Source organism: Erinaceus europaeus, chromosome 13 (assembly GCF_950295315.1).
Source record: "Erinaceus europaeus chromosome 13, mEriEur2.1, whole genome shotgun sequence".
Taxonomy (NCBI): Eukaryota; Metazoa; Chordata; class Mammalia; order Eulipotyphla; family Erinaceidae; genus Erinaceus; species Erinaceus europaeus.
Window position 1 is genome coordinate 93,766,876 of NC_080174.1, and position 25,722 is coordinate 93,792,597.

At 42.0% G+C, this 25,722-nt stretch overlaps 2 protein-coding genes across 2 annotated transcripts in view; both read left to right on the top strand.

Moving 5' to 3' along the window:
* Positions 1-25,722, top strand: part of LOC103127923 (zinc finger protein 345-like) — a 250,307-nt gene that overhangs the window by 29,646 nt on the left and 194,939 nt on the right. The gene's annotated exons all lie outside the window — the stretch shown is intronic.
* On the top strand, positions 4,596-24,322 carry LOC132542394 (zinc finger protein 345-like). Its single transcript, XM_060204968.1, has 7 exons — positions 4,596-4,786; positions 11,401-11,508; positions 11,951-12,089; positions 21,403-21,482; positions 21,572-21,616; positions 22,181-22,292; positions 22,635-24,322. The coding sequence occupies exons 1-7, from the start codon at positions 4,596-4,598 to the stop codon at positions 24,267-24,269; spliced, it is 2,310 nt and encodes a 769-aa protein (XP_060060951.1). The 3' UTR covers positions 24,270-24,322.

A 25,722-nucleotide genomic window follows, 5' to 3' on the forward strand; every position in this document is an offset into this window, starting at 1 on the left:
TGGTCAATAAGGCTGTTCTTCTTTTCCATCTCTCTGCTGGCAGTTGACATCTACTATCTTTCTTAATTTATTAGGAGGATTAATTATTTATAGTCTGGTTGTCTTGCACCAAAGTAAAAGACTGTTCCATGGATTGAATTCAGAACATCATGGTTTTTCTTTTTAATTTTTAAAATTATCTTTCTTTCTTTCTTTATTGGATAGAGACAGCCAGAAATTGAGAGGGAAGGGGGTCAGAGAGGAAGAGAGACACCTGAAGCACTGCTTCACTGCTCGTGAAGTTTTCCCCTGTAGGTGGGAACCGGGGACTCGAACCTGGGTCCTTGCTCACTGTACCATATGCGTTCAACCAGACACACCACCACCCAGCCCCAGAACCTCATGTTTTAATGGCCCAATTTTTATCTACTGCACTACCTCCCACACCATAATTTTTTCTGATCTTAAATAGAAGGCAATGCTTAATGTCACTGACTTGATGGCATCTAAGCCTACTCTTACTCTTCAGTCTCATCTTTCATTTTCCTTTCATATCAAAGCCCTGAGTTGAGTGAAGCACTCATATTACTTCCCTGAATGAAGCTTTTTCTCTCTAACTCCTTTGGAGTCATGCTCCCCACTCCTCACTCCCTAAAAATCTCTCAGTCAAGATGAGTTCATTCGTTGACTAAGCAAGTTCAGGCAATAGGGGCCTAATTATGAAAACAAAGGTTCACTGTCTACAACCATGATTGTTGCTCCCCTACACGCTATCAAAGACTTCCCTCCACAGAACACAGCTCTGTTGTAAATTAACTTATATAATGGGTTTGGGGGTTGGGGCTGCTTGTGGCTGCTGCTGAGGTGCATAAAAGGATTCATGGCAGGAGCTGGGAACTGGTTTAAACAATACAAGGTTTACTAGGGTGAAATAGGTGAAATGCAAAATACCCTCATCATCAAGGCATACGTTAAGCATATGTTAGGTCTGTAACATCTGGATATAGTTATCAAAAGGTTAGTCCCATAAGATAAACAATTATAATCTCTGGGAAAGGTTGCTCATGGCTATAGAGGGTTCTAGAAGTTTGCCAGCTAACAGATTCACACGTGTTCAGTTCCCAAGAGAAGTAGACATTGCGGATGAATGCTTGGAGCACCTCCACCGAGATGCATCTGACCTTGAGAAGAATCCTCAGCCTAAGAGACTCACATGCTCAAAGTCCCTTGCTTTTATACATTCCCTTCTCTGAAGCACCTCCTGAGGCTGAGGTCCTTTGTGTGCTAATAGCCCCAAACTCCTTTTGGGGTCACCACAGAGCTCCATTCTCTCTCTTTTTTCTTTGCCCTACAGGCTTGTTGCTGGGGATCGGTGACTGCACTAGGAATCCACTGCTCCTGGAAGCCATTTTTCCCTCTTGTTACCCTTGTTTATATTGCTGTAGTTGTTGGATAAAACAGAGAATGGAGAGAGAAGGGGAAAACGGGAAGAGAAAGACAGACATCTGCAGACCTGCTTCACCGCTTGTGAGGCGAACACTGTACAAGTGGGGAGCCGGGGACTGGCACCAGGATTTTTAGTCCAGTCCTTACTCTTGGCTCCACTGCGCTACCACCCCAAGCCCCTCTCCTCTCCTTTAAAATGAAACTGTCTTCAACTTGGATGCCATCAACACTCCTCTGAACAGCCTTCCAGTACTCCCATTAACGAGTTAAATTGCCTCACATTTGACTGAGCTGAGGCCACTTACTGGCCTTACCCACTGCCTGTCTCCTCTGGCATGGCTGACTCCCCACCTACCCTGCTGCCCAGCCTGTCTCTAGACAATGCTGGGTGTGGTAGACATCAAAGAAAACAGACCCCACAGCTCTATTCTCTTACTTCCTTCATCTCCCCCCATGCATAAGCAGCTGTCCCTGAGACTCCACAGAAAAGGCTCCGACAGGTTACTTCACACCAATAACTCTAGAAGCCTGATCACATGGCAGATCTTAGTCACCACCTTCTCTGCCTCTATTTCTAACTCAGGGACAGTGGAGAAATGGATATATCAACTAGTGCAAAGTAAACAGACTGTGATTAATCATAAGGAGAGCTATTTACCTGCACTGTGCTTTTGATTGCTTTTTTTTCTTTTTTTAAAATTTATTTAAGAAAGGAGACATTAAAATCGTAGGATGGGGGATTACAACTCCACACAATTCCCACCACCCAATCTCCATATCCAATCCCCTCCTCCAATAGCTTTCCCATTCTCTATCCCTCTGGGAGCGTGGACCCAGGGTCATTGTGAGTTGTAGAAGGTGGTGTTGTTTTTGCCGGGCCTGGCTTCATGATTGGGTAAAAGATACCAGAAACACACGGCTGAGCTGAGAACGCAGTTTAATCTTTATTCACGAGCGGGCAATGTGCTCTTCCATCTTTCTCCTCTGGTGGTGGCGGAGCGGAACTCAGGAAGTACGTAGAATAGGGGGGTGGGGAGAAGGGAGAAGCGTGAAACTAGCAAGGGCTAAACCACAATCTCCCTGAGGCAGGGGGGAGTGAGACCAAACCAATGTAAAGCATACCAACAAGGTGGTTGTCTTGCTTCTGTAATTGCTTCCGGGCTGAACATGGACGTTGACTGGTCAATCCATACTCCCAGTCTGCCTCTCTCTTTCCCTAGAAAGGGTGAGTCTCTGGGGGAATCTGATTCCAGGACACATTGGTGGGGTCTTCAGTCCAGGGAAGCCTGGTCAGCATCCTGTTGGCATCTGGAATCTGGTGTCTGAAAAGAGAGTTAACATACAAATCCAAACAAAGTGTTGAAGAATCATGGACCCAAAGCTTGGAATAGTGGAGATCAAGTGTTGTGGGGTTTGATTGTTTTCTCACCAAAACTATGCTGAGTTCTGAGTTATAGTAACTTTGAGGACTGAAACATGTTACACTGAGTCTCAAGCATGAACTTTAGTTGTATAACTGCTATGCTAACTCACTGACCCCAAACATGCCCCAGACACATGGTTTCACTTCAAAATTGTTTTGAATATGGGCCCCAGATCAAATTGATGGGAGTTACAGTTGACAATATTTATACACCTTTCCTATATTTGGGAGCTACTCTTCCCTGATTCAGCTTTCTAGCTCTTTTTCCAGCCATGACTTCATCTCCTCAGACAATAACTTGGGACCACCTGCATGTCAGATGTCAGGTTCAGAAAAAAACAAAACCTAGTATAATTGTGGGCCCTTTGGAATATAACAAAAATAGGCCTACTAACTAGCTACACAATGGAGACCTCCAAATCTTCATCCTCATGATTCCAGCCTTTAGGTTCATAATTAGTCAACAATTTGCTTGGCTTTATATGTCAACTCTTCTCAGCCACCAGGTTCCATATGATTCCATAATGCCAACAAGGTTTCCCAGGGTAGAGGAACCCACCAGTGAGTCCTGCAGCCCCACCTCCCCAGATCCCTGCCCCACTAGGGAAAGAGAGTGACAGGCTGGGAGTATGGATCCACCTGTCAATGCCCATATTCAGCAGGGAGCAATTCCAGAAGCCAGGCCTCCACTTTCTGCATCCCACAATTCTGGGTCCATACTCCCAGAGGGATAAAGACTAGGAAAGCTGTCAAGGGAGGGGATGGGATACAGAGTACTGGGGGTGGGAATTGTGTGGAGTTGTTTTTCCTATGTTTTTTTCAGTGTTTATTTTTTAGAAATAAATTTAAAAAAAAGTTTCAGGGGCAGGTGTCTCCAGAAAATTGGGGCTTGTCTGATCCGGGGACTCATGTGTTGTTGGCTTTTTCATTGTTTTATGTTTCTGAGAGGTTGAGAGAGGAGGAATTCTATTGGGCTAACCTGAGGGTGTTTCTTCCCAGGAATGTGCTCTGTGGGTTGGAGAGAACTCGACCAGAGCCAACCTGGGCTGCTGCAATGCTGGAGAGGAACCAGGAACTCATGCCAGGGTAGTGTTGAGGGAGAGACTTTGGGACATGGAGTGGGAACACAATGCAATGTTTATTGATTAGAAAAAACTGCCTTTTATATCTTCTGGTCCAGGACTTTTATTTTTGAGAAGATTTTTGATAACTGTTTCAATTTCATTAGCTGTGATGGGCCTGTTCATGTTATCCACTTCCTCTTGACTTAGTTTTGGAAGTTGGTAGATATCTAGGAAATCATCCTTTTCTTCCAGGTTCTCTAGCTTGGTGGCCTATAGTTATTCATAGAAGCCTCGCATGATATGTTGAATTTCTGCGATGTCTGTTGTGATATCTCTTCTCCCTCCAATGCGAGGAGGCGGACTACAGCTCCCGTCAGGCCAAGCGGCGCAGCGGGGATCCTGCACACATCCGTGCAGCTGGGGGGTCGGTTTGAGTTGCTGTAGCTGCCAGCGGGCTGTGCAGAGTCTGTTGCATGGCGGCCTCAGGTCAGTCGCGGCTGGTGGGTATCACGTTGCGGCGGGAGCCTGGGGAGGCCTCGGTGTGACCGGCCTTAAAGACCTGGGGCTCTGCGTGTGTCGGGGAGGTGCGCCAGCCTCGCCTCTGGACATTCTGCGCCGCCTCCCTGTTGGTCTGGGTCCCGCTTCCCCTCGCCCTGCTTTGGGGCCCTCGGAGCTGCGGGGAGATGCGGGGGCCCGCGAGGACGGGGCGTGAGCCGCTGGGGCGGGCGCAGGGTGTCCCGCGCAGGCTCCGGCCGGGCTCCGGCGGGCGACCGTGGGCGCGGACCCGCCGCGGCGAGCAGCGCTTAGCGCTGTGGCCTCTGGCCTTGGCTGTGGGCGGACTGCAGGTGGCCGCCAGCTGCGTGTCTGCGACGGGGCGGGACTGGCCTGCTGGAGCTGGTCCCGCTGCAGGATCCTGTGCAGCGACTCTGCGGCCGCCTCACGTGCTGCCGTGCCGTCGTCTGGGCCAGGCCTCACCATCAGAGAGGTTTGGTCATCGTTTTCTAAGGCTCCGGAATTGTGCTCGCAGAGATAAAATGATTAATAGCTGCTGCGACTTCCCCAAACGTTTTCTTTGTGAATAGAGATAGAAACGCAAAGGGAGTGTCCAGGAGGTGGCGCAGTGATGGGGCTTTGGACTCTCAAGCATGAGGTCCTGAGTTGGATCCCCAGCAGCACATGTGCCAGAGTGTTGTCTGGTTCTTTCTCCTCCTCCTGTCTTTCTCATTAATAAATAAGCTTTTTTTTTTTTTTTTTTTTGCCTCAAGGGTTATCAGTGTGGCTCAGTGCCTGCACTACGAATCCACTGCTCCTGGAGGCCATTTTTCCCCACTTTGTTGCCCTTGTTTTCATTATTATTGTTGTTGTCATTAACGTTGTTCTTGAATAGGACTGAGTGAAATGGAGAGAGGAGGGCAAGGCTATGGGGAGAAAAAGACACCTGCTGACCTGCTTCACCGCCTGTGATGCGACTCCCCTGCAGGTGGGGAGCCGGTGGCTTGAACCGGGATCCTCACGCTGGACCTTGCGCCACCTGCTCTTAACCTGCTGTGCTACTTCCTGCCTGCCGCGCAATAAATAAAATATTAAAAATAAAAGGAAGGAAGATCTACGGGGGGGGGGGGTGGGAGCAGGAGAGAGACACTGCAGCCTTGTCTCGGCCCGTGAAACTTCCGCTGCAGACGGGGATGGGAGAAGGACGGACTGAGACCCAAGACACCATCTGATTAATTTTTCCATACACCCCTCCCCCCATCAGCTATGGTCATATTCCCTGATGTAGTGTTCATGTGAACATGGCCCTTTTCTGTGCTAATTTCTTTCTTTCTTGCTTGCTTTTTTTTTTTTTTATGACTAGAGCACTGCTCAGCTCTGGCTTATGGTGGTGTAAGGATTGAACTTGGGACTTCAGAGCCTCAGGCATGAGAATCTCTTTGCATAACCATTGTGCTATCTACCCCCACCCTTCTGTATAAGTTTCTATGAATTTTTACAAACTGCTTTGAAAACAGGCACAAAGAATTAGAAATATTTCTAAGACAGTTTACTCTTGTGTAATACTAGTATTAAATGTGGGAGGTCTGCACAGCTTTAGAAATTGCGAGCATAGACGGAAAAATGTCCTACTATTACTTAAATGGGGTAAAGAATTCTGCTGCAGTACTCATTTATTGACTCTAGGTGGTGATCTAACACCACGTTACACTCTAACATCACATTCTAACATTAAAATGTTATTGAAATGCAGTTTAGAAATCTTAATATCCTGACATCAAATTCTTATAATTATGTATCCAAATACCTCCTTAGTATAAAACAGGTAGGTGCACAGGTAAGGTCAGGACAAATTATGTCCTCAGGTTAACAAAGCAGGTCCAGGCAGAGTTCTGGTCAGGATGGGTCCTGATTCTGGTCTGGATGGGTCCTGGGTCTGGTCCTGAACTGTTCTGGTTCTGTTCCTAGTTGCTGGTTCCTTTCTTGGTCTGGTGGGGAATCTGCAGACACCTCCCTGACCTTTAGTGTGTTGATTGCCAAGGGATATGCCGGATGGGGGCTTCTGAACTTAAAGACTTGCAGGCAGTTCAAAGGTTGCCATCCATGTCCGAATGTCCATGGCTTTTATCCCTGAGCTAGGCTGGGGTGTGGATTAGTTAATTTCCGGTCAATGAGAATTGGGGTCTTCTTGTCATGTAGGTCTAACTATCAGGCGATACAGATGTAGGGCCTGCCCTGCACAGGACTTTATCTTATGCTGGTGTAAGGGGCATTTCAGAGAACTCAGAGGCTGCATTGAGCTTGCCCTGCACAAGACTTTATCTTATGCTGGCCTGCAGGGGCATTTCAAAGAACTACAGGGGCCACATAAAACTTGCTCTGCACTGGACTTTATCTTTGCCTGTGCAGGGCCATTTCAGCACATTTATCCTGCATAGGACTTATCTATGCAGGACTTGGGGGCCAAGGGTCTAGGTTTTATCTTTCACTTTCCTTTGTTGCTTAAAACTCAAGAGTAGTTTAGCACTTTACTTTTAACAATGTTTCATCACTCAAATAAGCATCTTAACATTTCAAACTCAAAATAATATTCTCATACTGGAATATTCACTTTAACACTCTAAACTCAAACAACTTATCCTCATATTTCCAGCCTATTTAAACATTTCACAATCAGAGGAATACTTTCACACTTAATATTCTCACACTTCTTATATATGTCTTAAGTACACACTGTTTCATGTACATATTATTTCAAGTACATATTGTTTCATGTATACACTTTAGTATTATTCTAAGTTCACACGCTTTATAGATTAATATTATTCTAGTCTAAGTTTGGGCATAAGTCACAGCACTAGGTTCACACTCCTTATACATTAATATCATTCTATTCTAAGTTTGGGCATAAGTTACAACATATTTGTTCAGAAATCCGAAGTCTCAGCCATTGTGTTGAAGGGGTCGTGTTTTCTTTATCTGGTATATGTAAGGGACACTTAACTGAATGCTTGAATATTCTGGTATGTGACATTCCATCCCCTTGGTCCCAAGGGCCTAGAAGGCTCGAAAGGTCCAGTAGTCTAGAGGGAGCTTGAGAGAAAACTGGGCCTTCCCATATACCAGCTCACTGTGCCTGCACTTACCTGAGGTGCAACATTTTACGTCCCCTCCAATAACTCTGAGCTATGTGTTGGTGAATACATTCCTCGATAAGAGGTTTTAAGATCATATGAGCTTTATGTGGTTCTAAAGTTTTGGGCTGATAGGCCTTGTCTGGTGGGGGGGGGGGTGTCTAGAGTACCAGTCTCCTTCCAGGAATGTGAATGTGCCCTTGGTTGCCTAATTAACATGTATAAAATAAATACTGTGTATATGATCCTTTATCTGTGTAACAGGCTCACAATCCTGCTACCCAGGTTGCTGTCTGTAGTAGAGGGTCCCTGTGTACACATTTCTTAAGATTTAATGTGTCATGCCCTATGAGATGGTTTGCTAGAGTGACTAACTGGTGTTCATCTTCTGGCCCTGGCTTTGAGTAAGTTTTCCAAAACATAATACTGTATTTACATGTACAAAATTGGCAACGAATTTCCTTAGGAAAAATGTTTCTACAAAGTCTAGATTGGACATTGTATATATGAAATAAAACAGTAAGCCTTCAAAATGCATTTTGTAACAATTATAGAAAAACCAAAATTGATTACTCCGTGTTCCCAGATCACACTTCCACCCGGAGTCCCACAGAGTTCATGCCTTGTCTTCCAGACCTGATAGACATAGTCACAGCAACAGTGGCACACTGCAATGCAAACTCTGACTGTCATTGCTAGAATAACAATTACACAGGTGATCCAAAACATCTGTTTCACCCAATACCACCAATCACAAATATGTTTACACAGAAAATCAAGTTGCACAGCTCAGGCCAGAATATCCCCAAATGAGCATCTCTTAATAGCTGTACTAGTGGATCTGTGTACAAAGGTGTTGGGTTGTAATACTCCCACAGTTTCATGTGCGTCATGGATCTTTGCCTTGACCAACTGTTCCTGTTTCTCTATTTTTCATTTATGTATACTTTTTAACTGTTTCTCTTTCCTTGTGGCAATACCCCATATTTCATTAGCAGTTTTAATAAAATGGTTGTAATGTTCCCAGTCTAATTCAAAGTCAAATAGTTTGGTCGTATCAAAATAATGCTTCTCTTCATAGTGTAGAGTGGTGATCAGGGTGGTATTATGCACTGTGGCTTCTGAAGAACTGGTCAGTATATAACACCCCTTTGTCAAAGTATAAATAATGCTTACTTCTTCCAAGGAGTTTTTTTTCGGGGTATCTCTCTCCCTCTCTGGCTGGTTCTTTCTTGTTCACAATAGGGGTCACACGAAGTGAAAGACACCAGGGGACTCTTAGCATGCCTAGCATCTGAGTCCTATAGTCCCAGAATCCTAGAGTCCGTTTATTAGCAAAATGGACATGAGTTAAATAGAAAAGCAATGGAGGTAATTGTTGTTGAAATATGTCAGAAATTACAGGTTTCTTAACAGTCAGCATGCCCCTAAGGTAGGGGGCTGGTATGACAGGAATTGATGAGATACAAGACAGTTATTTTCCATGACACAAGCAACTTAATTATCCAAAGGTATTTGAGAGAAGCATAGGGGTTGAACCCGTAAGGTGAGACAGAGAGAAGATGAATATCAAAAGGCCATATAGTTTGGAATTTCTCTTGTCTGGGGTCTGAGGTGTGTGATGAAGTGTGTGATAAGGTGTGTTCTGTGATCAGAAGGTGACTTTGAATAAGTGACTCTGTGGCCATGTGGCCTGTGGTTAATGGAGGGAAATACTGGGGTATCTGTGGGCCTGAGAGTCAAGAAGGAAAGAACCAAGTCTGAGTTTCCCCCCTTATGCTCACCTCAGTTGAGAGAGACTTACCAAGAGGTTATCTTCTCAGACCTCCATCCAAAGATGGGGGTGGTTCTCCCTAAGCTCTGTCAGGCTTACACATGTTACCAATAGGTATTATTCAAATAAATGCACACTAGTTGAGTGGGCACAGCTGTACATATTAAAAAGGTGCAATCACCCTATTTTGTAAGCATTTTTGGCACTAGTGCCTCTGCTAAATTTGTGGTTGCCAATTTTACCTCGGGGAGGCCTTTATGTGTACATAAGTTTGGTCTTCATTGCAGGCACTCCTCTATAGGTATATACATTGATGTGTTAGTAGTATTCAGATCTGTCCACAAGAAATGGTCCACAGGTATAACCCATTCAATACTCCAGGGTTTAGGAACAACCTGGGTGTGATTGGCTACATAAGTATTACCCAAGAATATTTGCAGCAAACTAGGTTTACCTATTCCATCTTCACACCAAGATTCACCCTCGGGGTTTAGTCTAGTTTGAAATTCTCTAGTCCTTCTCCCAATTCCAGTGGTGAATAAAGGTTTCCTTCCCATCCATTGCAGGAGGAGTATTGTAAGTTACGCCTAGGAATATTTTTGTAAAGGATGTAAGAGGAAAGGAAATCTGTATTGGCCTGACACGTGGTGTTAGTATCATAGTTACAGGTAATTTCGGGTTGGGTACTGCCATGGGGGCTCTGGTTATCTTTGGGTTTCCCTTTGGTGGAATTAACCATCCCCTAGGGTAATGAGCATTCTTGAAATACATAAATTCTGTGTCATTTCCTTTCTTATGGTTAAGAGCTCCTCTATCCACTATACATGCTCTGTGGGTTAAGTTACAAGTCAGGAAATTCATTGGTGTATAGTATAGTATATCCCATGGTTGAGTGAATATATTGGTCATATCCTGTTTGGGTTTCAGTGCTGTCCAGTCAGACATATGCCATATTTGATGTTGCACATTCCGCCACCTCCCCCCTGCTCCATTGCTTGAAGCTGTGGTCTATTTACATAATCATTGTTTTGTCTGAGACCTGCCCTGCCTGCAGGGTGTTGACGTAATCCCCACTGGTTAGATGGAAGCTTGCTACATTCATGCTCTTTTTTCCCTCTCCACCCCCTATCCTACACATGTCCTTTTCCATCCTGGCAATTCCACTCTGGAAGGTATAAAGGCAGTTCTTTTCTGACCAATAATGGCAGAATTACATTGCGTTCCCTCTCAACCAAAAGTTCCTGGTTCCTCTCCCTCGTTGCTGAGTAAGCAGCAGCCTAGGTTGGTTCTGACCCAGTTCTCTCTAACCCAGAGAGCATGTGCCTGGGAAGAAACACCCTCAGGCCAGCCTGTCAATTTGTCCAACCAAACTTTGCCATTTTAAGAGGTATTACATGTGATATATGGTGTCCAAAGTCCATCTTAATGAGAGGTAGTATATAATAGAAATAATATGGTAGTTTTGTATGTTGTATCTCATGGACTCCTTTCATGATAATCATGTCCATGATTTACACCCTGTGGCCAGCAATTTAAAAGCTGTACAGGTTTTCTCTTGCCTCTATGGTACCCTGGTACAACATAACAAGTGTGGGTAGCTCCCTTGTGGTGAACAGTACAACTTAGCTTTCTTAGGGGCATTGGATTGCCATGGTTGTGGCCCAGTATCTGTTAAAACTAATGACATCCGATAAGGATGTACACCTAGAGTCATGATTTTCATCCACTGTTCCCATAAGGGCCAGTTCTCCAGGGAAGTACTCACAGAAGGCGATACCTCATCATTATAATACCATAAGTCTCCAAAAAATGGTAGGTTGGGAAATTCCGCTCCACACAGCCATAGAGTACTACCACTTGCATTCCTTAAGAACTCATCCTCGCTCTGTATGTTCTCCTTTAAAGACTTTGGGCATAAATTTCCCCATGGAATTGGTAGGGCTGTAACTCACCTTTTAACCAGTTTAGGCTTTACTTATTCCCCTTTATTACATGCAGTCCAACTCATTGGATTGCATGGATCTGCAGATTCAGAGGCAATGACTGATTCACTAAATTCATAATCCTTCCCTTGCATTGCTTCTGCAGACGCATTGTAATTTATCCTGTTGTCATCATCCCAAGCATTTTTGACAACCATGGAGAAGAATGCTCTTCAAAGCGTCATGTTCATAGACATACCACCATCAAAAGGATGTAAAGTAAAAACTGCTTGAAACATATCCCCTGTTAGTAGCTTAAATGCCATCTGATGTATGTAGCTAGGTGGCCTCCAGCGTGTGGAGTATGTTACCATGGTATCTGTCTTATTGGTCCAAACTTCTGAGAAATGAAATTTCAGTGGCTTTTTCTCAAACCTGTTAGTATTACCTAAGCCATTAGTTACCAGCATATATATCTTATTAAGATGGTAAGGGGCTACCCTAGCTCTGTACTGATCACATCCTGGATTCCAGACGTATGTGAGACTGTGAATATTTCTGCCAAATTGATTGTATGATAGGAACAACATTAATATATAGGGTCTCATCAGTCCAATAGAGAGGGAGATTCCTCTCAGGGTCCACTTCCTTTGGTGTCCATGCCTTCAGTGGCTCTGTAGTTGGCAGTTCTGGTGTAGTGGGTTTGGGTTTTGCAGGAGTGCTGGTTGTACTGGAGACAGTACTGTCGTCACTGATAGTAGTGCCATCTGCCTGAGTGCTGGTGTTGATGCCAAGAATGTGGTCACTAACAATGCACAGAGTGTCATATTTGGAGTATGTGTAACACTGGGTGTAGTAAGCTCAGGCATTGTAGGGGTAGGGTGTGCCTGGGGGGGTTAAGGTATCTCACTGGCCCACTAGAGATGACTTTCGTTTTCTGAGGGCAATGAGGAGGAGAGTCAATAATCCCCACATCAGTCCCTTTAGGGACTGTCTTTGCTCCTCAGAAAAGTGTGCCTCAGTCCAGCAGATGGTGTAACTAGCTAGCAGGACTCCTAGTCTCTTTTTCCCTGTGATATTGCTCTGGTTGCAACTAAAAATTGGCGCAGGTGCCTCAATGCGAGCTGCTTTACACGGTAGCAGCTTCACAGGAAGTTCAGCACAGCTGGACTCTCCAGGCCAAACTGAAACCATCTCGCCTTTTGCCATGATTAAGCTCTGTGTGGTCTTAATAATATTTACCTATGGCCAGGCTCAGAGCCTGACCAAATGACAAAAATAATGACAAAACCTTTACTGTACTCTGTAAGATTGATCATAATGGAACAAGCAATAGCAGTAATGCAGTATTTTTCAGGAGGCCCCAAGAGTAAAAAATGTTTTCCCCTTTATCTACACCACTTTAGTGTTCCCCCTAAAATATGGAAAAAGATTGGTAGTTCCCACAGTGGAGGGGCCAACTTACATGACATGATTAATGCAAAGTTATGGTACCTGCCTAGATACAATGGGCCTTTTAATCTACCATCCACCACTATGCTCCCACCTCCTTATACAAGAATAGTACACAAGAACCTAGGTTACACAGTGAGCATATACAGAAGATGGATTCTAGCTAGAGAGTTTAACTTGGAACAAAACCAAACAAAACTCCTCGATCAAACATTGGAACAGATATTGTGAAAAATGGGTTGCTCAATTTGTTTAAGGGCCCTAGAAACATAACAAGCTTGAACTTTCTATAAACCATTGTCTTCTGATACATAGGGCCAAGAGAATGACATAAAAGGTAGAATATTAATCAATAGGACAAGAAGAACAAAAGACACAGAAATGGTGATGTGGTCTCTAGGACACAAAGTGCCCCTGGAATGTAAATGTTCCACAAAGCAGGAGATGTTTCCTACCTGTGCTGTTCTTACTTGGTGATTTTTGTTTAAAAAATAATCAAAGCCTTGGTGGTTTTTGTTTTAATAATCAATACCTTGGTGATTTTTGTTTGAATGATCTAAGCCTTATGAGACTATAAAATAAAGTTCTGGGGTGGGGGTAGATAGCATAATGGTTTTTCAAAGAGACTCTCATGCCTAAAGCTCCAAAGTCCCATGTTTAATCCCCTGCACCACCATAAACCAGAGCTGAGCAGTGCTCTGGTAAAAAATAAAATAAAATAAATAAAGTTCTGCTTAAGTAAGACAGAGATGTCTTCTTGAGCTTGATTCAGCATCAACTCACTCATCTCTCATTCTTCATTCTTCATTCTTCGCCGATGCCCCTCCTCCTTCAGGCTAACCCTAATAACCTGTTGGGGCTGGCTCCCAGCAATAAATACTCTGACAGATAGCTGCAATCTCATGCACAGTAGGGCCTCCTAGGTAAATAACAAACACAATAACTATAACTAACTCTAGGATGTACCTTGTGCACATGCTCTTGTGCTATTTGGTCCAGTTTGGCCAACCTTAAGTCACCCTTGTCCTTAGTAATCCAAGCAGTGTTCCCTTGACCTTCTGTCACAATCTCAGCCTTTCCCAGTGATTGCATTTTCTTGTCCCTGTAGAGACAAGTGTCTGGTCTGATTAGTTGTTGGTCTGGGAGGCTCACATATTCTAAAATTGGTACTTGTCTGATTGCCTCTCGAATAGGGGAGTCCCTATAGAGTCTAGGCCTGTTGTTTAACTCAGAAAATGCCTTTACTATTGCTTCCTCAAGATTTTTATATTCACTGTTCATAAATTTAGCTTTAATGAGCCCATTCCATCTCTACATAATCTGCTGCTATTGGGTTGTAAGCCATATGGAATTCCCATATGATACCTATGTTCTGTGCCTATTGTTGGATCATGTTTCTAGTAAAGTGTGTTCCTTGAGATCAAAGAGCTAACTATATGACAATTGGAATACCATATACTGATATCCAATTGCATAAAGTAAAAATAGCCAGATTCTGGGAGGGGCTGTTGCCACTTCTTGCTAATCCTAGACCTGTTCATACATCTACTATTGTACAAACATATCTGTCCCTGTACTGTTTTAGGGGTCCTATAAAATCTATTTGGTATGGTTAAAATGTAATTTTATTGCAGTCTGTCCTGGGTATCTATGAGAAAATCTATTTGTTCATTTGGGCAATTCTTACAGGACCTGATAGCTTCCTTTGCCATGTGCCAAGTGACTTTGGCATTCCTTTCTTTAAACCAATTGTGTGTTCCATGATTCCCGGGATGCCCTAAAAACTCATGAACTTATAAGATTTCCTCTAGTGTGATGGGTCTAATCTGGGAGTCCCTTTTTAACTTTAATTTTGTTCCTGTGTTTTCTGTCACTCTCCATCCCCTGTCTATTTTTCCTATAATGCTGCTAATTTATCAACCTCATTATTATATTTAGTCTGTAAAGATTCATCTTTCTTATGAGCATCTACATGGTATACCTGAATTTTGATGTCTCTCCCAATCTGGTGTAGCTCCTTCCATGCTTCCTTACTCCAAATTGCCTTTCCATTGATTTTCCAATCTGTATGTTCCCATTTTCCTGACCATAAGTCTATCTCATTCAGTACACACCATGAGTCAGAGAACAAATGTAAATCCTGTCTCTCCTTCAAAGACTTTCTGGCAGCTAAAAGAGCTGCTATACTTCTGCATGCTGTGTGGAGTGGGACGTGCCTTGATCAATAATGATCATGTTATCGGATGGTCCAGTGCTGCGGCTTTCCATCTTACCATGTTATTTTGGGTGGCAGTGGAACCATCAGTGAACCAGAGAGGAGGAGTATTGCCCTGGTCACCATCGCTCAATAGGTATCTGTTTCTGGGGAGGGGAGGTGTGTGTGGGGGAGGTATATACCCGCCCCCCCAGAGCTTGTTGTAACAACTGCTCGGACACCATGGGTACCATCTGTGGAGGTTAGAAACCAACTGTTACTTGTTAGAGACTTTTACACAGAAACCAACTGTTACTTCTTAGACACTGTTACACTGAAACCAACTGTTACTTGTTACAGACTGTTACACTGAAACCAATGGTTCCTTGTAACAGCCTTTAAACTGAAACCAATTGCTCTTGTTCCCTGTATTATAAAAAACAGAGAGTGAGAAATTTGCTATCATGAGTGCAGACTCTCCCCTTGTGTGGACAGATGCCAGCCGCCCAAGCTTAAGCTTGCGAATAAAGGCTCTTGCTCTTGCATGTAATTCTGGTCTTTCTTGTGTGAGATCAGAACTGGAACTTCTGTGCACAACACCATCCTCTTCTCTTCCAGGGATACCCCAGGAAGAAACTGGACAGATACCATTTCCATTGAAGCACTTTTCCTTCCATGGGTAGGCCAGTCCATGCCTCTGCCGGTGCCTCAACCCAATCTAATATGGGCAGGGTAGTTTGGAGGACTACCAGATTATTCCTCAAAATAGAGTGGCAGCTTCCTCAAAGCTTCATAGACTGTCTATACATACTTTTCAAACGAGGAAAATTTGTTCTCTGACCATGGGAATCTTTTACAATAAAATCCTACGGGAGTTAGCCTGCTCTGTTCCGTAACAAATTTATTCCAGTTTCCCCAGCTGAGTTTATAGAATACATCAATGACTACTGTTTGACCTTTTTTAATATCAGTGAGCTCCTTATATTCTATAACTCTCTTCTTCACTATGCCAAAGGCCTCTTCTTGTGGTCCTCTGCATTCAAAATCTTCAGTTTTCTTAGTTATGTCATATAAAGATTTAAGCACCATTTGTAAGTGTGGTATGTGGTTCCTCCAATACATGAATGTACCTACTATAGCTTGCTGGGTTTGAGACTTATTCTGTGGTGTTCATAGGGCTTTAATTTTGTCTATTGCAGCCTCGCGAATTTATTTTATTTTATTTTATTTATTTATTCCCTTTTGTTGCCCTTGTTGTTTTATTGTTGTAGTTATTATTGTTGTTGTCATCGTTGTTGGATAGGACAGAGAGAAATGGAGAGAGGAGGGGAAGACAGAGAGGAGGAGAGAAAGATAGACACCTGCAGACCTGCTTCACCGCCTGTGAAGCGACTCCCCTGCAGGTGGGGAGCCGGGGTTCGAACCGGGATCCTTATGCCGGTCCTTGTGCTTTGCGCCACCTGCGCTTAACCCGCTGCGCTACAGCCCGACTCCCAGCCTCGCGAATTTTAGGTCCCGTGTTTAACCAATGTACTCCTAAGAACTTTACACTTTTGGGAGTTGGATGGTAGCATAATGGGTTAAGTGCACATGGCACAAAGCACAAGGACTGGTGTAAGTGTCCCGGTTCGAGCCCCTGGCTCTCCACCTGCAGGGGTGTTGCTTCACAAGCAGTGAAGCAGGTCTGTAGGTGTCTGTCTTTCTCTCTTCCTCTCTGTGTTCCCCTCCTCTCTCCATTTCTCTCCTATCTAACAACAATGACAACAGCAATAATAACTACAATGATAAAAAACAACAAGTGCAACAAAAGAGAAAATAAAAGAGAAAGGATGAAAGAAACAAAAAGGTACTCTACACTTTGAGCAGGGTTTGGACCTTAGCCTGATTAATAGTCTATCCCTGTTGTCTCAGTTGTTTAACAGAGCCTTTTTTACAGCTTCCTTATTATGCTCTATAATTAAAAGATCAGCTACATAAGAAAAAAATTCACATCCCTTTGGTAGCTGTAATGTCTCTAAGCTCCATCTGAGTCTGGTATCTTGTGCTTTGCTCTGTATGCACTTAACATGCTGCACTACCGCCCGACCCCTGTTCTACTAGATTTTGGTGGATGCTTTTGTTGAAGAAAAATTTAAAGGGTTGGATAGAGATGTCAGTCGAATTTGTGGGCTTGGTAATGTTCCTAATAGGCAGGATAACTCACTACATGTTTCCATAACCTCTTCTGTTTCCATTGCACAGCTAGGGTATTATACCTTTTATTCACCACAGTATCTTCCATCTACGGGCCATACTGTCCAGTGAAGAGGCTGTGCTGCTATTTAAACAGAGATTTAAACAGAGTCTCAAGCTATTGCTGTGATTGATCTTCCATTTTCTGGCCTGAAAGACATTCAGGGAAAGAGGAAGAGATGGCAGTTTCTTGGGTAAGTGACTTGCCCCACATTAGATTCTGTTTCTTTTTCCTCTTGAATACTTTGTCCTTTAATTTATACATGTTTAATTTACTGTTTCTGTTTTGCACATCTTATTTCTGTATCTCTGTCTCTTTCTCTTTCTGCCAGGGCACTGCTCATCCTTGGCTTTCATCTCTGGCTTATATCCCTGGCTTATGGTCAGCCAATAGAACCTAGTAGCTGAGAACCTCAGGCAGAAACTTTGTTATCTTCCCCTCTCTTTATTTAGGTTTTTTCTTTATTATATTATTTCTTTAGGTTTTTTAAATTATATTTATTTTCCTGTTTTTTGCCCTTGTTTTTATTCTTGCTGTTGTTATTGAATTCGTCATTGTTGGATAGGACAGAGAAATGCAGAGAGGGGGAAAGACAGACACCTGCAGTCCTGCTTCACTGCCTGCTTCACTCCCCTACAAGTGGGCTTGAATCGGTATCCTTATGCTGATTCAAGCCCTTTGCGCCACCTGCACTTAAACACTGCACTACCGCCTGACTCCCGTGAATGATTTTTTAAAATTTATTTATTTGTTTTTATTATTTATTCCTTTTGTTGCCCTTGTTTTATTGTGTAGTTATTATTGATGTCATTGTTGTTGGATAGGACAGAGAGAAATGGAGAGAGGAGGGAAACACAGGGGGAGAGAAAGACAGACACCTGCATACCTGCTTCACCACCTGTAAAGTGACTCCCCTGCAGGTGGGCAGCCGGGGGCTCAAACCGGGATCCTTCCGCTGGTCCTTGTGCTTAGCGCCACCTGTGCTTAACCCGCTGTGCTACCACCTGACTCCCTCGTGAATGATTTTTAATTGCCCTGTGATTAAACATCTTACTGTGTTTATTTATGTTACTCTACTGAGTTGTGTGAGAACATATATTGCTGATTATCCTTTTGATGTATATTATGTAAATATGTTTTTTAATTTTTATTACTGCATCTCTTTGTCTTGGTGATAGGTCTTGTCATTATACCAAATATTTTCAGTTTGTTGTAGTCTCAGTGGTTCACTTGTCCATTTATTTATTTATCTTTGATGTTGAGCTCAGGTCTCTGAAGACATTTCCCATTCAGATATTATGTACTGTACTGAGGATGACTTCTCTAGACTTTTTTGGAGACTAGTCTAACATCCAAGTGCTTATGTATTTTGAGTTGACCCATGGTGTCATGTGATGGTGTTGTTTGGTTTTTATATGCATGCGGTGACTGACTCATTTTCCGCAACATCATTTTAAAAAAAAATCATTTATTCCCTTTTGTTCCCCTTGTTGTTTTATTGTTGTAGTTATCATTGCTGTCATTGTTGATGGATAGGACAGAGAGAAATGGAGAGAGGAGGGGAAGACAGAGAGGGAGAGAGAAAGACAGACACCTGCAGACCTGCTTTACCGCTTGTGTAATGACTCCCCTGCAGGTGGGGAGTCGGTGCATTAACCAGGAGCCTTATGCCAGTTTTTGTGCTTTGCGCCACCTGTGCTTAACCCGCTGCGCTACAGCCCGATTCCCTCCGACATCATTTTTTACAGAGAATTTACCTATTTACTTTCAGCATCATTTTCTTGCTTTAAACATGTTCTTAGGGATTTTGATGGAGACTACATAGCATGTATATGCCACTTTTAAAATGGTCATTTAGTTTAGAAAATCATTAGTAATTCACCAGTAATCAACATTTTTGTTTGTCTTATGTCTTTGTTTCACAGCAATTTACAGTATTGAAGATTATTTCTTGAAAAAATTTTGTTGCAAATGTATGGGAGTCAGGCGGGTAGCACTGTGGGTTAAGTGCATGTGGTGCAAAACAGTTTTCTTTTGCCCGCTTATTTTTTTCTGCCACCATGTTATTTCTTGAGCTCAGAGTCAGAGCATGAATCCAATACTCAAGGAAGCCATTTTTTGTTTCCATTTTATTTGATAGGATAGCAAGAAATGGAGAGTGGAACAGAGGTCAAGAAAGAGCCACGTGCAGGCTTGTTCAATGCTTTTGAAGTGTCCCTCACGCAGGAGGGAAGCAAGCCTCAAACCTCCATTTCTGTCTGTACTATCCAACAATGACAAGATCGATAACAACTGCAACAATAAAAACAAGGACAATAAAAGGGAAAATAAATAAATACAATAACATAATGCTTTTTTAAACAATTATATTTTACTTCTTATTATAGAGGGAAATTGAGAGGGATGTAGGTTACTGGATAACAGTTCTTTTCTCTGCAACCATGGTTATTTCTTGAGCTCAGTATCAGAACTTTTGCTCAAGAAATGTATTTTTTGTTTCCATATTATTTGACAGGACATACAGAAATGGAGAGTGGAACAGGGGTAGAGAGAGACATTTCCAGGCTTGTATCACTACTCATGAAGTGTCCCCCTCTCAGGTGGGAAGCAGTTCTCAATCCTAGGTCCTGTGTCATGGTGATATGTGCACTTAAGTAGGTGCAACAATGCCCTGCACCTGATAATTCTTTTTTTTTTTCTCCAGGTTTTTTGCTGGGCTCGGTGCCTGCACCATGAATCCACCGCTCCTGGAGGCCTTTTTTCCCCCTTTTTGTTGCCCTAGTTGTTGCAGCCTCATTGCGGTTATTATTGCCATTGTTGACGTTGCTTTGTTGTTGGATAGGAAAGAGAGAAATGGAGAGAGGAGGGGAAGACAGAGAGAGAGGGGAGAGAAAGATAGACACCTGCAGACCTGCTTCACCTCCCGGGAAGCGACTCCCCTGCAGGTGGGGAGCCGGGGGCTCAACTGGGAGCCTTACCGGTCCCAGCGCTTTGTGCCACGTGCGCTTAACCCACTGCGCCACCGCCTGACTCCCTGCACCTGATAATTCTTATTTATTTGTTTAACATTCTTGCGTTTTTTAACTTTTTTTTTTTTTTTGGACAGTGACACTACAGAGAGCCTTAATGTGGTATGATCACTCTAAAAGTATAATTTCTATGCTTCCACAATAATGTTAATTTTATAAAGAGCCATGTGTGGCTAGAGATGTTTCATTTTTAATAAATTTATACTCATCATGTGTTTTTTTATCCCATCTTTTTTTTTTTTTTAATCACTGTGGCTTCATTATAAATTTGTTACACCTGTGGTCCTGGAGGTGGCGCAATGATAAAGCTTTGGAGTCTTAAGCATGAGGTCCCGAGTTCAATCCATGGCAGCACATGTGCCAGAGTGATGTCTGGTTTTTTCTCTCTCCTTCTTTTTCATAAATAAGTAAAATATTAAAAAAAAATGTATTACACCCAGTGGCCATTTTTTATTATTTATATTTTTGTGTTTTATATCAGTGAAGAGAATTTAATAAGGCTATTGAAGTAGAGATATCTATATCTCTGTATCAGGTGAAATTATTATTCATGTATGATAAATGAAATTAATGTTTATTTTCTTTTAATGAGAAGAACTGCAGGTACTACGAAAACACACCAGACATTGAGCTCTAAGTCCCCAGGGGCTATAGGTTCCATTCGAGTTATCCTCTACTTTAGTGTCCCTATAAAATTCTCTTTACCTATATAAACTTTACATTATAAATAAGGAAGACAATATCCACAACTGCTCAGCACTTGTGAAGAGTGCCTACCTCTGTGCATGTGAGAACTAGGTTATTGGATCTTGGTCCTTTTATATAGGCAGTGTGAGCACCCTTTGAGTTGTACTCCCACACAGCCACTAAGGTTTTATCATCTACTAATTACAAATCTATAGAGGGGGAACAGTGAGAATAGGTTTATCTCTCTGTTCTCAGGGCCTCGTGAAGGAGAGTCCAATGTTCTAATAAATGTACCACCTTCTAGAGCATGATTAAGAGGTATTTGATTTTCAAGTCACCAAAGACATGTTTGCAGATGAGACAATCATTCACAGGCTTCCTAAAGTAGAGACTGCATGGCTAATCTGCTCGCATTTTCTCACATGATTACATTGCACATATTTTAGGGCTCAGTGACCTATGAAGATGTAACTGTGATTTTCACTCAAGAGGAGTGGGCACTATTAAATTCTTCAGAGAAGAAACTCTACAGAGATGTGATGTGTGAAAATTTGAGGAACTTTTTTTCAATAGGTAACTCTAATCGCCTTAATTTTTCAACTAGAAGAGAAATCATTTTTTGTTCACCAGTGTAGAAATGGCTATACTGTTCAGTGAGCAAGGTTTTATTGTGACTCATGAGGGATCAAGAATTCAATCTATTTGTATAATTTCTAATACTTTTTATATTTTGTACTTTTAGAAAAGATACAAGAACATTCCACCAAAGGGCAGCATACCTTGCATGGTAATAAACAAAGGTGAGAGTTAAATTTACAATATAGTGTGATGCACCACCTAAGAAGCTACTGTGTTTTCAAAAGTTTTGTCTCTGTAATTTACTGAGATCATTTGCATGCATGGTTTCCCTTTATAAGGAGACTCATAGTTTCTTAATGGTGTGCTCTCTACTGATGTAGCAATTGCATATGACCCCTTTTCATACAGTTGTTGTAGTTATTGTTGTTGTTGTTGATGTTGTCATTGTTGGACAGGACAGAGACAAATGGAAAAAGAAGGGGGAGAACCGAGAGGGGGAGAGAAAGATAGATACCTACAGACCTGCCTGTGAAGCATCCGTCTCCCCTGCAGGTGGGGATCCAGGGGGCTCAAACCAGGATCCTTACAATTTGTGCCACCTGTGCTTAACCCACTTTGCTACCACCCGACTCCCTCAGTATATGTTTTATTCAAATCTATTTCTAATGTCTGATTTTCTGGCTTATTAAGTAAAATAATGTCCTGCATTTTGATAATCAATTACAGTGTTATTCATTAAAATGTCATTAATTAATTGTTAATTATTTTACAGTAATACAGCAGTAAAAATCTCTGAGAGCAAAGATAGTGAGAATGCTGGAATATCTCAAGAATGTGAAGTATACAGCAAATTATTCACTTATCCTATTCATCTTCAAAAACACGTAAGAATGCACTGTGGAGAGAAACCCTATGAATATAAACAATGTAATGGAACATTCAAGAGACCCAGTCATCTTTGGAAACATGAAAAAACTGACAATGGAGAGAAACCCGATGAGTGTAAACAATGTAGTAAAACATTCAGTCAAGCTGGTCATTTTCATGTACATGAACGAACTCACAGTGTAGAGAAACCCTATGAATGTAAACAATGTAGTAAAACATTCAGTTCTTCCAGTAGTCTTTGGACACATGAAAGAATTCACAGTGGAGAGAAACCCTATGAATGTAAACTATGCAGTAAAACATTCAGTTATGCCAGTTATCTTTGGGCACATGAAAGACCTCACAGTGGAGAGAAACCCTATGAATGCAAACAGTGTAGTAAAACATTCAGTTATTGCAGTAATCTTCGGAGACATGAAAGAATTCACAGTGGAAAGAAACCCTATGAATGTAAACTATGCAGTAAAACATTCAGTTATGCCAGTTATCTTTGGGCACATGAAAGAACTCACAGTGGAGAGACACCCTATGAATGCAAACAGTGTAGTAAAACATTCAGTTATTGCAGTAATCTTCGGAGACATGAAAGAATTCACAGTGGAGAGAAACCCTATGAATGTAAACTATGCAGTAAAACATTCAGTTATGCCAGTTATCTTTGGGCACATGAAAGAACTCACAGTGGAGAGAAACCCTATGAATGCAAACAGTGTAGTAAAACATTCAGTTATTGCAGTAATCTTCGGAGACATGAAAGAATTCACAGTGGAGAGAAACCCTATGAATGTAAACTATGTAGTAAAACATTCAGATGTTCCAGTAATCTTTGGGCACATGAAATTATTCACAGTGGAGAGAAACCCTATGAATGTAAACTATGCAGTAAAACATTCAGTTATGCCAGTTATCTTTGGGCACATGAAAGAACTCACAGTGGAGAGAAACCCTATGAATGCAAACAGTGTAGTAAAACATTCAGTTATTGCAGTAATCTTCGGAGACATGAAAGAATTCACAGTGGAGAGAAACCCTGTGAATGTAAACTATGTAGTAAAACATTCAGATGTTCCAGTAATCTTTGGGCACATGAAATTATTCACAGTGGAGAGAAACCCTATGAATGTAAACTATGCAGCAAAACATTCAGTTATGCCAGTTATCTTTGGGCACATGAAAGAACTCACAGTGGAGAGAAACCCTATGAATGCAAACAGTGTAGTAAAACATTCATTTATTGCAGTAATCTTCGGAGACATGAAAGAATTCACAGTGGAGAGAAACCCTATGAATGTAAACTATGTAGTAAAACATTCAGATGTTCCAGTAATCTTTGGGCACATGAAAGAATTCACAGTGGAGAGAAACCCTATGAATATAAACTATGCAGTAAAACATTCAGTTATGCCAGTTATCTTTGGGCAAATGAAAGAACTCACAGTGGAGAGAAACCCTATGAATGCAAACAGTGTAGTAAAACATTCAGTGATTCCAGTAATCTTCGGAGACATGAAAGAATTCACAGTGGAGAGAAAACCTATGAATGTAAAGTATGTAGTAAAACATTCAGATGTTCCAGTAGTCTTTGGGCACATGAAAGAATTCACAGTGGAGAGAAACCCTATGAATGTAAACAGTGTAGTAAAATATTCAGTGATTCCAGTAGTCGTCGGAAACATGAAAGAATTCACAGTGGAGAGAAACCCTATAAATGTAAACAGTGTAGTAAAATATTCAGTGATTCCAGTAGTCATCGGAAACATGAAAGAATTCACAGTGGAGAGAAACCCTATGAATGTAAACAATGTAGTAAAGCATTCGGGCATTCCAGTCATCTTCGGAGACATGAAAGAATTCACAGGGGAGAGAAACCCTATGAATATACACAATGTAGTAAAACATCCCAGCAGTCTGCTGGTCTTCAGAGACATGAAAGAATTCACAGTGAAGAGAAACCCTATGAATGCAAACAGTAAAACATTCGGTGATTCCAGTCGTCGTCAGAGACATGAAAGAATTCATAGTGGAGAGAAACCCTGTGAATGTAAACAATGTAGTAAAACATTCAGTGATTCTGGTACTCTTCGGGCACATGAAAGACTTCACAGTGGAGAGAAACCCTATGAATGCAGTGTAGTAAAACATTTAGTTGTTGCAGTAGTCTTCAGTAACAGTAACCTAAAATGTTTAATAAAAATGGAAAACAAAGGCAACAAAAGGTAAAAAAAAATAAAAATATAAAAGTATAATGAGGAAAAAGATACAAAAACCTTTATTTTGGTTCAACACTCATGAAGTTTTCCCTTTTGCAGTTAGGGAGCATGGCTTGAATTTGCTTACTTTTGCATGGTACCATGTGCACCTCACTAAACCCTACCACCAAGTACCCATTGAGAAAAATTTTTTAATACAGGGTAAGGTTTTGCATCATCTAAACCAGACCAAAAAAAAAAAAGAAAAAGAATATTGGGAGTCAGGCTGTAGTGCTGGTGGCACAAAGCCCAAGGACCTGTGGCTGAGAAAGCTGTGGTATACACACACAATGGAATACTATGCAGCTGTTACGAACAATGAACCCACTTTCTCTGACCCATCTTGGACAGAGCTAGAAGGAAATATGTTATTTGAGCTAAGTCAGAAAGATAAAGATGGGTATGGGACGATCCCACTCATCAACAGAAGTTCAGAAAGAAGATCAGGAAGGGAAAGTAAAAGCAGGATCTGACTAAATATAGAGTAGGACAGTGACATAAAAACTCTGGTGAGTTGGAGGGTGGACATTTGGCTTCCCGGGATGGCAGGGGAGGGGTTTCAAGGGTGGGTGGGTGGAATGGGACACAGTCTTGGTGGTGGGAATGGTGTTTATGTACACTCCTATGAAACTATAGTCATATAAATCACTAATATGAGGGGGGAAATTGATTGTATGTCTCAAAGTTTTTAAAACAGACAGACTTTTGAATGCATAGTCTGAGTCTTTGATATGCGGACTTTCTCAAAAGCCTACACCAGGTAGAACAGAAGCAACCAGTGGCACAGCTATACGAGATACTGGGTATTAAACAGCAAACCGTAACAAAGGGACTTTTCAATGTTAACCCAATTACGAAATAATGTGACTATAACAACTATCCATTGTCTTCTTGAGCCCTAAGAGACTCTAAGCCCCTGGCTCCCCACCTGCAGGGGGATTTCTTCAAAGCAGTTAAGCAGGTTTGTGGGTGTCTATCTTACCTCCTGTTTGTCTTCCCTTTGTCTCCATATCTCTCTGTCCCATGCAACATTGATGACATCAATAACAATAACTACAGCAATAAAAAGGCCAACAAAAAGTGAATAAATATTTTTTAAAATTTGAAAGAAGAATGTCGCCAGGTCTGGAGTTAGGTCACTGAGTGAAATGTCTGCCTTGCTCTGTGTGCAGCCATC

What these genes read in the sequence shown, in the direction of transcription:
- LOC132542394 (XM_060204968.1), top strand. Translation starts at nt 4,596, where the DNA reads ATGCGGGGGCCCGCGAGGACGGGGCGTGAGCCGCTGGGGCGGGCGCAG. An exon ending in CATACCACCATCAAAAGGAT is followed by an intron (nt 11,509 to 11,950) that starts GTAAAGTAAAAA and finishes TGGGTTTTGCAG; the next exon opens with GAGTGCTGGTTGTACTGGAG. An exon ending in AGGGCAGCATACCTTGCATG is followed by an intron (nt 21,617 to 22,180) that starts GTAATAAACAAA and finishes ATTATTTTACAG; the next exon opens with TAATACAGCAGTAAAAATCT.